This window comes from Cyprinus carpio, chromosome B13, assembly GCF_018340385.1.
Source record: "Cyprinus carpio isolate SPL01 chromosome B13, ASM1834038v1, whole genome shotgun sequence".
NCBI classification, from domain to species: Eukaryota; Metazoa; Chordata; class Actinopteri; order Cypriniformes; family Cyprinidae; genus Cyprinus; species Cyprinus carpio.
Window position 1 is genome coordinate 3,990,837 of NC_056609.1, and position 13,458 is coordinate 4,004,294.

The following is a 13,458-nucleotide window of genomic DNA, read 5'->3' on the forward strand; positions in this document are numbered from 1 at the left end:
ACGACTTGTTACTTTGTTGTCATTGCAGTGACCTTGCTTTATTATTATATGTTTGCAGCAAGTGGCATCCAGTTATCATTTTGAAATAAAGTATGGTTATTGGTTGTTATATTATGCTGTGACATCCATGATATATAAAGCAGCTTTAGCACAATGATGTCTCCTACTGGTGAGATGGACACTGGGCGTTATATATATATATATATATATATATATATAATATATATATATATATGTGTGTGTGTGTGTGTGTGTGTGTGTGTGTGTGTGTGTATGTACAGTATGTATGTTGAACAGTTGGACGAGAAAATCTAGATCTGCTCAAAGGTGATATCAGAAGGAAGGAAGAAGAAGAATTTAATTTACAAAGTCAGTATGTGTCATTGGCACCATGACCTCTGAGGTAAAAGTTTGGAATGCCATCTTGTCATCAAAATGATAATGATTTATTAGTTTGCCTGTTGGCATGAGACTGATCTTATTACTGTAGATTCCTTGGGTCATGCTGAGAACATTGTTACCTATTATACTATATTAGGTTGAGCTTGCTGAATTTACGTTGAAAACATAGTTTTCAAAATACTCCTAGGCTCTTGGTCAAATGTTCACAAAATTTGTGTGGATCAATGTTAGTAAACCAATATCAATTATGGAAAATGCTTAAATATCAGGAAAAATGTCAGTAAAACTTGAAAAATGTATAAAAGAAATAATACACAGAAAACAAAATAATGGTATCCTGCTCACTTTCAGTAATAATAAACAGAGTATTTCCAAGAGGGTCTTTGCACCACATCAAATAGCAAATGTCATAGATGACATCTGGTAATATCACATATCTTATTCGGATTATCAGATTATGACATATTAGCAGTGTCACACTGTCATGTGTGTGCAAGAAACTTGTTTCTATTCTACCGTAAAAAAGTTCTATTCTCTTCCAGGGCAGTATAGGAAGCATGGTATTGCAGGGAGGCCCGTCCTTTTTTGTTTTTCCGAGGCAGTGCTAGAGGCGGAGCTACGACCGCGTGTAAGCTGGGCGCGTCAACCCTCCCAATCAATTTTTTTGGACCTAAAGAGCTGCGGCTTTTCCCCCCCCCGCACCCCCACGTGTAAAAATGTATATTACTCAAGACTCAGAAAGTGTAAAATGTGTCTCCATGCATGTATGTGTGCAAACAGATTTAATTCAAAAACTCTGAACTTACTGTATATGACCGCAACATAAGTGAAAGGAAACCCAATAACGGACACTGACTGAGAGCTGGAAATCTATGGCTCTGGGCATCCCATATTTGAGAGGTGCTTTGTAGTTTGTTTTTAAAATGTCCAGATTTGTTTTACATTTTCAGGGGTTCTGGTACCCCCACACATTAGATGGGGTGAAGAAACAGTGCGTTGTGCTCCTGGAAAAGGCAAACACCAAAAAATCTGGGCTGTGATGTACACAGATGGAGTTGAGGTCTAGGATACCAAACGAGCGCTGTGTTTGTTATTCACGTTATGTTTATTGATGGGTTGGTTGTTGAATGATTAATTCGTTGATTGGTTCTTTAGCAGAACATGATTACAGATAATGCACATGCATACATTTCCAGAGCAATAAGACAAGGCAGTGCCTTAAAGGGATGGTTCAAAAATGTATAGTTACTCACCCTCAACGGCCATCTAGGTGTATAGACTTTCTTCTTTCAGATTAATACAATCGAAGTTATGTTAAAAAAATGTCCTTTCTTTCAATCTTTATAATGGCCTAGATTATAAAGTCCTATAAGGTCATCCACTGGAAGGCCACAATCTAGTGAGCGCACATGTGTCAGTAAATGGAAGCTCAGATATTGCAGTTTATAAAAAGTTATCCTCCCCCCTGGAGTTTATGGAATAATTTTTATGATGTATGGCTTAAAACCCGATTCTCTTTTACTGGTATACAGCCATGGTTTCATAAAGAGCTTTTGACTCAAATAACACGGAGCCAATATGTTACTATGTTTAGAGTGGTGTGTAACATTGAGTATATACAAGATGCATATACTGTTGTTTATTAACAAAAGCGCTTTTATACAAAAATGACTTAGAAGCTCAATTTAATCTTGTAAGTAAAAGAGTTCCATTTGTCCACTTTTTAAAGCAAACTGGGTTTATCATCAAAGTAGTTTTGTGAGAGAAAAGCTGGTTTTAAAAACAACTCATTCATTTTTCCTTTTTTTTTATTATGTCAAATTCCGAGATTTGTTTGTAGCTACATCATACACAACAGTTAGGCTACGTTCACAAAGTCAGTCCAAATCTGATTATTTATAGAATCTTTTTGGACAAATGATTGACAATTCACACTGTGTTAGAAACAACGATGTAATACGACGCACTGGACCACTCACGGCATATGAGGCAGTAACATAAAGAGGCTGGCATGTACTGCTTTAATTTCTTGCTGTCATTTCCACCAAAATTCCAGGTGTGTTTAGACCAACTGAACTAGCAGTTAATTGACATAGTTTTGTGTAGAAATTCTGAGTTTATTACCTAATTCAATGATCCTGAAGAAAATATAAAGGAACAACAATTCCACCAGTCTTTTGGAAACCCATGCTTTGAAAACGACAGTACCCATAGTTCCTTACCAGGGTGCAAATATTCGTTTCCCGCTTTTTGTGGCCATTATCTGATTGTCGTAGAGTTTGGCCTAATGGTTTTTAAGAGTTTGGACTCATAATCCAACATGTTGCGGGTTCGATTTTGGGGACCGGCCGGAATTGTCGATGGGTAGGAGAGTGGTTATGTACTTAGTTCTCTCCACCCCTCAACCACAACTGAGGTGCCCTTGAGCAAGCACTGAACCCCCAACTGATCCGCCAGGAAATGCACAAAATCACTGCTCCGGTGTTGTGTTCACGGTGGGTGGAGTCCAACTGTTTGTGGATTTGTGTACACATCTTTGTAATAGAAATGTTTAAAAATCCACAAATGCATGTGGTGATCCACATAAATGTGTTTCCACAGTGAAGTTCAGTGATAGTTATGCTTAATCAATGCTGTCATTGATTTACATACCACTGTGTGATGGAATACAAAAACTTAAAACAGAAAATGTTACCCTCTTCTAATTCCCTGAGTTGTTGGGCATTTTTTCAACATGGCAATGATGATATGCATTCTCCCAAGGTGAAAATCCTTCAGCGGACATATATTTCACCCAAACTTAACACTGTGGGGGATTCTGTGTTGATAAAAACTCTCCATTAAAGACCAGGACTTTTAAGGTGGTCATCTTCGAGGATATAAACGACAGATGTGACAATATGTTGTGAACTTACACTCAGTGCCCAAGAAGGGTCAGAGCAGTATACTTTAAAAATTTCATGGAGGACACTACTAAGTACTAGAACATTATACATTTTGTTGAATTAAATCTGGGTTGTACTCATTTTCTATAATGCTTCATTAAACAAAATTGGCTGATTTACTTATTTTACAGGTATTAATTACATATATTTCTTTATTTTTATTAAAAGAAATTGAATTAGTGAATTGTATTGGTGATCATTAAGAAAATACATATTTTGTATTTCTTCCAAGGGGATGTACTCATTTATGCCGCATACTCCATTCACAAATGTTTTTTTTTTTTTTTTTTGAGTGAAAACAGCTCTCATTAAAGCTCATCCAACAGTCTTGCTCTCCGGTTGCTGACTTTAGTTTAGATGGAAGATCATCTTCTTTATGAAGGTTATATAATTTGCCCTTATAAAGATTATAAGGAAACATATGGCTGTAAATATCTCCTTTCAATGGAAAAGTTTGTTACTGTCACTAGTTTTAAGGATTAATCTTAATGTATTTATCCTGACTTCACTGAATCCTTCAAAGATTATACTGTCCACATACTTCTACACGGTGCAGATGGTGAGCAGCATCAGAGTGGGGCGGAATGTGAATTATAGGATTCTGGATATTGACTGGTGTACGTCAGATAAAGTATTTACTGGCATCAGATGAATAATGGCTGCGTGAGAGTGCTGGAGATGGCCATGAAGTCATTGCCAGTTATAGAATGGATGAGCAGGGACCTGACAGGTGAGTCTTTAAAAGGTTTTTAGTTTAAAAGCTGTGTTGTGTAAACACCCCCTAATAAATGCCAAATGTTGTGTTTCAGGGTTTGTGTACAACAGTTATAATTAGTTTAAATTAAGAATGGAATTTTTTTGTTTAAAATGCAGATAAAAATATACATTCAAGTGATCAGAAACCATTATTTTAGCATTCAAGCAGTGTGCACATGAAAAAGGTTTAATTAAATCTAATTCTAAATGTAAATGGTGATGGGTGATATATTGATGGAAGAGGTTGTCCACAGTTAATGTGATCTTGTGTAGTTAGTCTCTCAAAGAGAAAGACAAATATCTTTTCTTTTTTTTCTTTTCTTTTTTTTTTTTTTTTGTCCAGTCTGTCCTGAATACTTGGTTTTGGCCAATCATTTTCATTCTGACAGATGTATTCCTAGTTTAAATTAAGAACTGTAGAAGTTAATGGAATTCCCCATTTGGATATGTGATAAATGTGTTGAGGGCTGTATTCATCCACATATTTGTATGTGCATACACAGTATGCCTTGACTTTACATGTGATTATTATTTTTTCTTTCCAATGATATATCTGTAGTGAGTCCTTCCACCATGTCAGGCTTGGTGGTGTACAGTAGATGTTTATGGTGTATGTATTTTCCTGTCTCTGTTCTCTGTTTCAGATCCAGTATGGTGTCCCTATCTTCTACTGCCACGTGCTGCTCTCACACTGAAGGCCTTTCTGCTACTGCAGCCATGGTCTGATACATTCACCATGGACATCACTCATGTGTATGTGACAGCTTCATTATTTTGTCACATCTTTAATTTCAGATTCAAAAGTCAAAAGCACAGCACATTTTACTCAAGTCTGTTGTGATAGTTTATGTCTTTGCTGGTATCAATGAAAAAAATCTGACCTTATTCCTATTTCACACACCTACTCTGTTTGCTTGTAAATAAGTACAAATGCAAGTACAATAATTTTAAAATGCAAAAAGAAAAGGCAGAGAGCTGACTGTGTTTCTGTCAGTGGTAAAGTTTTTAATTTAAAATGTTTGTGATAGCCTACTTTTAACGTAAGAAAAGTAGCTATTCTGTATGCTGGTTTAAATTTTGTTTGCCACTTGCTTGAGCAATTTTAATATATAAATCATTCATTGAATAATATGTTGTTTATATTTAAATTAAAATTAAATTAAATTAATTTATGCATTTAGCAGACGCTTTTATCAAAGCGACTTACAGTGCTTTCCAGGCTATCAATTTTTACCTATCATGTGTTCCCGGGGAATCGAACCCCCAACCTTGCGCTTGTTAACGCAATGCTCTACCACTTGAGCTACAGGAGCACTGAGTATTTATTTGAGTTTAAACACTTTATGACTTTGTGATGGCATTCATGTGCATTTAGCTCATAAATATGATATGTTCGACATGAATTAAGCAGACTTAAACCTTGAAAAAATTGTGTGTATTGACATCTGTACCCGCAGTTGAAATAAAAGATGTTCTGATTCATGTTTATTCGTGATTTTCGTGTAAATATGAAAAGATGATCGGTTCACGTGCCACTTGAACTGCGCTGGGGTCTGCAACGATCTAAAGAGCCACAAATTGGTATTTATTATTTAAATTTCTAAAAACTGACAAAATAGTTGAAAGCTGAGACCTTGCTTCATATACCGGAAGTAACCTGCTCTGTTCTGTCTCTCGGCATGTTGTTCAGTTTTCCTCTTAGTTCCACAATGTATTTTTTTACTGCATGAGAACATGTGTAGTGTGAGCAAAAACGGCATGACTTGTCAGACATAGCAACAGTAACTAAGGGGGATGATGGGTTTTTGCAAAGGGTCCAGTTTGTTTGTCCTTTTAGTGATATGAAGCAGGCATGACTGTGCAAAGACAAAATATTTTAATTAATTATAACGTAATCTTCAATCAATCGATGAAAATGAGATTTTAGAAGTCTACAGTTTAGATATAAAATAATGACCTGGCCAAAAATGAAAATTCACTCATTTTTCTCACTCTAATGTCTTGTCAGCTTATGTCTTATGGTGGCCTGTCATGGTTTGAAGAGGGCAAAATATCATTAAATTTGCCCCATCTCTTGAGCCCTGATCACTGCAGTGATTAACTTGTTTCTTACATTGTTTTGCAACAGTTCATTTAACATTAACTGATGCGCCTGTGTAGATTTTTTTACTTCTCAAACGTACCCATGTCTGAATTCCAGGATGACAATACCAAGATCCACCCGGCTCAATTTGTGAAATAGTGGTTCAGTGTGCATGAGAAATCATTTTCTTGTATGAATTGGCCACAACAGAATCCTGAGCTTAACCTTATTGAAAGTCTTTAGTCTTTAGGACCATTTTAGGATTGAGATTGAGTTGGGTAGGACATTCCACCAGGAGGGAACAGTAAATGGTAAAAGTCTGTCTGTGAAAGTGATTTTGTGCCTTTTTGGGATGGCGCTATAATGCATCATTTACTTGCAGAACACAAGCATCAGTTTTATCTTAGTTTTTGTCAAGTTAGTGAATTCTATTTTATCTATTCCTATCACACTTACAGTAGGTAGTCAACCAAAATGCCTAGTACCGCCATGTGTGCCTACCGTGTGGGCAACCCTTAACATTGTACAATTGAACTGACAAAAGATATACTGGTGACTTCTATTTTGTGGTTCCATCCTTAGAGACTACAAAGAAAAAGATGAAATCAAGGGACTGATCCAGGAACAGCTCAACTCTCTTTCTAAGTATGTATACTCCCAGACTAGAGCAGAGAACTGTTTTTACAATTATTCTGTAATTCAAGTATGTTTATTCATGGAAAATTATTTCACTTCCCAAAGAAGTAGCTACCTGTAAATAAAAGCTAAGACAAAATTATCCTCAAATGGCTCACATTATGCTTTTATGCTAAAGAGCATGTTGCCCTGTCTCACAATATTTTTAATCATTTTTGTTAATGAGGTTTAGTAAGGAATTTTTTTTGTTTTTGTTTTTTTACACTGGAGCATTCATTATTTTCTTCCCACTTAGTGACATCAAAAGCGTTCTCCAGGGTCCAAATCTGAACTTGCTACAACGCTCTGCCTCCTTGTGTCTCGGTAAGTGTCAGTACAGCAGGGTTGTGCACAGTTTTTAATTGAGAATGCATTTTGATTAATTTTCAGTGTTAGAACCTTCTTGTATTTGTTTGTAATTATTCCTATTTTAGGGGTCACAGTACCTTTGATCCTGGAACCCTATTGTATTTAAGATTTTATGTTTTCTTTTTCTTTACATTTTTCTGATCCCTAAAAGTTGTCAGTACCACAAAAACCATAAATCATAGAGACACATAATTTTGTTATGAAAAACACATAACTTATGTTATAAAAGGGGTCATTTTCATTTGGTTCGTATTTCTGGAACTGTAATGGAAAGTCACACACTGACCTAAATGTTCGAAGCTTTCACAATCCAGACAGGTTGTACTTTAGCTCTTTTTGAGGTGGATGTTTTTTCAGTCTCACACTTAATCTGTGAGACAGCTCTGGCACCGTGTAGACTGCTGGAGCTGGACCCGGTGCTCGGCCAAGTGTGGGCAATCGTTCAGAACTTGCTTGCATTTACACTGGCAGGGAGCAGAACCATCTACGTCACCAACATATGACCAGAATCACTTGTTATCTCTTGCAGAAGGAGAGTGTTGGTCTCTTCTACCGACCACTGCTGAACAAACACATTTAATTGTTGTTGTTTATTTTAATTTACCTAAACGGTGGCGGCTTTTTAAAAATGGTGCCTCTTTAAACTGTGGTCTGTAGTGGAAACTCCACTTACTCATGTCATAGGTTCAATTGTTCGAGACCAGCAAGGTTTCAGGGCAAGTTTGGAGCCAGGATGTGGGACTAGACCAAGATTTTTTTGAGGGGAAAAGCACAGCTCAGTTCCCAATTGGGCTCTGACTCCAACACCAGCCCGGTTGAAAAATGCGGTATTAGAAAGCTGTAATGTATACACAGAGTCAGACTGATAATATAAACAGAGGTCTGCACACAACTCTGGTGGTAGTTTTGCGAAGTAGTCGGGTGTCATGAGCAGCAAATTATAACTCCACTTCTCTCTCTATTCCAAGGGTTTTCTAGCATGCCAACCAGAGATCAAACATGAAGGCAATAAACTCACAATCGTGATAGCTGATCAGACATGAGTGTTGTTAAAGCAATATTGTGTATTTTTATAAGAATAAAGACTATTGAAAAAGCAAGGCTAATCAAATATCATTTAACACAGTACTATAGAATACTGTGAATAAAATATCTGAAGGCCCGTCTGTCTGTCACCCTCCAGTCCAGATCTGAATAAAATTAAAACTTCTTCAAGAAGTTTTCTGTCTCAGGCAAAGAAGAAAAATCTAATGCTATTTGATAGATTAAATTTTCTTGTTTGAACAATTGAACACCTAAGAACACTTAATTTTAAAGAACTCTATTTATTTACCCTAGACTCTGCAAAACAGAGCTAAACCTTCAACCATGTAATATATAGATCCAGATTTTCAATACTTATTTTTTTTATTTATTGTTTTTATTTTTACTAATTTTTATATAAAGATAATCTGATAGCAGTTTTGTGGACCTTAATGAGGTTCATTGTTTTTTGTGTTTAGACTTTGTTTGTTCGTCTGTAACCTCCCTCCCTCCCTTCCTTCCTTCATTCCTTCCTTCCTTACACTTGCCTACTTCCTTTAATATTTTCATGATTTCACATAGACTAGAGTGGACAGATGCAAGATCATGCAAGATCAAACATTCCTTGCAAGATCAAGCATTGCATTTTACATGGCAAGATATAGATAGCCTGTCTAGAATGCTGTGAATACAGGCAAGGAGTGATACAAACAGTGCAGCATCCCAGTGCTTTTATACTAAACAGCTTCACTTAAAATATCATACTGCTTGTTATCTTAAATTAATGGAATGTAACAATGTTTTTGGCTACCAGTAAGAGTGGTGTGTATTATTTAAAGTATTTAATTTTTTTTTTTTTTTTCCACAGTCAACATGCTTCCATTTTTTTAATCAGTGTCAAATATGTGGGGGGGGGGAATGTATGTATAATAGCTTCTTACTCTTTTGAACCAAGCAGGAAAAGCCTCAATTTTATTATTTTTTTTATTAGGCTGTTTGGTGATGAATCAGACCTTCAGTTTTGACTGGTTGGCTGCTCATTACTCCAGTCCTTTTGCCCAGAGCTTGCCAGCCCAACGATCTGTCCCAGAAGGCAAACACCAGCTGAGAGGGCCCCTCAGAGCAGCCACCTGGACATTTGCCATGACATCCTATGTGCTATTCTTCAAAACTCTTTCTTTCTTCCAGGATGAGCTGCTGACAGTTCATGTCATGAAACCCTAAAAACACATTTTTTAGATGTAACATATATGAACAGGTTGCAACATCAGTGGAAACAAGTTTAGCACTAATTTTTTTTTATTTTTTTTTAATAGAGGAAAAAGCAATTTTGTTTTTCCGGTTGAGCCAGATGTCACAGAAAGTACTGGTATATGCGTTAATCTGGAGTGTTGATTGGCTGCCGTGGCTGGAGAGTACGTCTACGGCACTCAGTTTTTCCAAAGTTTTTTTTCAGTATTATTCTTGAGACTGAACCTTTTAAGATCCAACCACTACGCTGCTATATATAATGCATGAGGTCGTCTCTTACAGAGCAGGGCTCGAGGTCACCCAGGGCTATTGTGTTTTCCAGTTGGGATACCAAAATTCATCACGACACCCATCACCAAACTTTCAAGCATTTTTTTTAAAACTATTCACGCTCACTATCAGATTTCACTGCACGCACAGAGAGATGTTACAGACAATGCACATACACAGAATCGATTCCTCTTCTGTATTCCTTGCTTCTGAATGAACACATACACAAAACTAACACTGTATTTCAAAATAACTGTCCTCTACAAGTATTCTCGAAACAGTCTTGTTATGTCTTTAAGTGAACATAAACAGTGGAGAAAGAAATCTCCTGCATAATTATATTGGGTCTTAAAGGGGCAGCCTATCCCAATACCTGCTGTTCCATAAGTGCCACCTTAGCTTGTCGAGAGTGCCCCTTTATTCCTGCTGTCAAGAAGAGTGACATTTCGTCTCATTCACAAAGCTAAATCAATACCATTCTGTTTTTTGCATTAAATTTTGAAATTATACAATCTAAATAACATGTATTTAGCCCATCCAAATGCAGTGGTTGCCCTCTGATTTTAAATAGAGCACAGGCAAAGCATTTGTTTTATAGGAAGAGTTTTTGTGTTATGGGTTTTTTTTTTTTTTTTTTTTTTTTTTTTTTTATTATTATTATTTTTTTTTATTTTTTTACTTTATTCTTAGGGGTGACATTTCAGTTTTACAAAGAAATATGCACAGCAATTTTGTCCTCTAAGAAATAATAAAAGGACACCTTTTAAAAATTAATTTATAATTTGTCTCAAATCTCATTTTGCTAAAACAAAAAAAAAAAAAAGTACTGCAGGTATGGGAAGTAGTGAACAGTCACGGCCAGTCGTGCTGGCTCTCCAGCGGAAGGTCCCTAACAGTATCTGTTTTTGTAGTCCCATTTTTTTGTCTTTAGGTATAAAATTCTATCACCACAGACAGAACTTTGGGAGAAGCAATAACATTTCTTTACAAGGTAAGATTGTTTGAAGGATGGCATGCTAGCATCGCTACATGAGATCTGATACATTCGCGAGCCACCCAAACGACTGCTCAGCAAAATACAGTAAAGGTGGTTGATACATGGGGCAAACTATTTGAAACAGAGCAGAATCAGGAATTGGGTGGCAACACAGGTAGTAAAGATGTAGGTTAAATGTAGTAAAACGAAACTGATCAGAGAATGTTTTATAAAGGTTTTTATACCAAAATGTTGTCTGATACAATTGCATGTGTAAAATTAAGTTGTAAGCAATCTCTCCTCGACACACATTCTTTCAAAATGACAGAATTTTAAAAGCTGAGAGTCCTGACCGACCTTGTTTAGAATACCATAATAACCAGAAGTAGCAAAAAACTCGCTCTGCCTGCTTGTCTGATCAGTCAGTGTTTGTCAGATTTCTTTGCTCTGCGATGTATTTTTCACTGCTGTGAGAGCAAACATGATGTGTAGTGAGTTGTAAAAAGAAAAGCGGACATAGTTTTTTAGTTGGGGGATAACAGCAACAGTAACATAAGGAAGGGCAGGCCTTTTTTGTGAACGGTAAACTTTTTTTACTGCCCTTTATTATGCTTTTATTTTGAACGGACACGGCAGTCCGAGCTTTTATTTTGAAGGAAAACTCCAGCTTCAGTGAAAACCATGCTTACAGAAACGCTTCTCACTACATACAATCTAGTGGACATGCTGTAATCATCTGCCATGAAAATAAAGCATAAAAACTGGTGGCCTGTTGCATATTCCAAATGTGCGCTAAGCTCACAGCACAATGCAATAAATGAGTTCACACTGCATTCATTCAATACACTGTTGAACAGAGCCGTTCTGACGGCACTGAAACACCAGATCATGAGCTGATCGCCTCAATCGCTTTGATCACGCAGCGCGAAAACAGCACTTAATGAAGAGATTAAGACCATATAATGCTTTCGGTTTTCATTTGACAGCTACTATGCCAAAGATAATGTCCACACCTATTTTAAAAACACACACAACTTTTAAAGACCTTATATGTTTAGAAATAAGAAGTTTAACATATTTTTTCCTAAACAACTACACTTATCATTGGTCGTAAGCCTAAAATCATCATTCAAAATATTAGTCATGTAAGTTGACCATGCTGATAATCGCAATCGAAACAAGAAGATATATTTGCTATGCAATATCACATATTGATTGAATAATATCATTACATACCTGATTAGATCAGCATATTAAAGTGAAAAGCATGACAACTCCCCTAATATTGTCTGATGTCAATGCAAGCTTTTGATATATATGTAAGGTTTTGGATAGTAATGACTTACGTGTACTACATCCATCTGAAGAAATTACTAATTTATTGGACCAGTATTCTTAAGTGAAGATCACAACTAACCCACTAATGATTTAAGTGTTACCAAATTAGAGCAAAATTAATTACTAAAAAGAACCGTACAAAAACCTCAAAAGTTCACAATAATTTCAGTAATTACTAGTGAGTTATGATTTTCACTTTAGAATGCGGATCCCTAAAAATGAGTAATTCCTTTAGAAGGACACCTGAATAACTACTATCCAACATTTTTTTACAAACCCCTCAAAAAAGTTACAATAATTTCAGTCATTACTACAGAATTATCATGTAACTTTTGTGTTGATGGATGGATGGATAGATAGATATTTTTTTAAATAGGTAATAATAACGTAATACTTAAAAAAATTCAAAAAGGTAGTTTTTGTGAAATTATTATCTCAACTGGTCGGGCTTTTGGGGCCCTTAACACTACATCGAAAACTCTTGAAAATTGGCACACACATTGGAAACCTGCGGCCATAGGGTCCGGGCAGAGACTGATACATGGCGTGGCACAAGGGCTCTACAGCGCCGCCCTTGAATACTGGAGGGCCCGTATATCATACAATACTGCACGTAGACGTATATGAAACTCGGTACACATATAAGATCTCATCAAGCCAAACAACTTTTCGTAATGCATGTCATAGGTTTCCGCTCAACAGGAATTTGGCTATTTCTGGTTTAGTTATTCTTATTTTTCGTCAAAGTTTTGGGGGCTTTTGGGGCCCTTAACATGCTCACAAAACCTTGAAATTTTGCACCGCCTTAGAATCTCGTGGCCATTTAGGAGGCTGCAGAGTGATGAGACCCGGGCGTGGCACAGGGGCCTCTACAGCGCCCCCTGGAACACAGTCAGAAATGTTGATGTATATTTTTCAAACATACTTGCACTATTCTATGAAACTCCAGACATATATGATCTCATTGTGCCGCACACATTCGTATTGCATGCCTAGGCTCCACCCAACAGGAAGTCAGCTATTTAAGCTATGTAAAAGCGCATGCCCTGGAATTGATATACTTGTCATAGGTTTTTTAACCCGATGCCACCAAACTTGGTCAACATGATCTCAATACATTGGGGATGCAAATGGCCAGGGGATTTTTGATATCTCGGAATGGGTTTGCCCTCGTGCGGGCGTTGAAAATTTTGTGGCGAGAAATGAGCAACAGGAAGTGTCTAATAACATCCACATACATTTTCCTGATTTTACTTAAACTTTCATTAATTTGTTCGTTGTATGATGCCGAGCGCATATATGTCACTAGTAGATTCAAAATTATAGCGCCACCAACTGGCAGCAGGAAGTGTGTCATTTTTTTCAAATGC

General features: G+C 36.7%; 1 protein-coding gene across 1 annotated transcript in view; it reads left to right on the forward strand.

The window, feature by feature from the left end:
• The first annotated feature begins 3,995 nt into the window (after positions 1 to 3,995).
• The window catches only part of LOC109093671 (WD repeat-containing protein 11-like), an 18,225-nt gene continuing 8,762 nt past the window's right edge, over positions 3,996 to 13,458 (forward strand). The window contains exons 1-4 of the mRNA XM_042737627.1: positions 3,996 to 4,077; positions 4,748 to 4,856; positions 6,769 to 6,831; positions 7,118 to 7,185. Coding sequence (XP_042593561.1) covers positions 3,996 to 4,077; positions 4,748 to 4,856; positions 6,769 to 6,831; positions 7,118 to 7,185 — 322 coding nt within the window. The remainder of the gene's footprint in view (positions 4,078 to 4,747; positions 4,857 to 6,768; positions 6,832 to 7,117; positions 7,186 to 13,458) is intronic.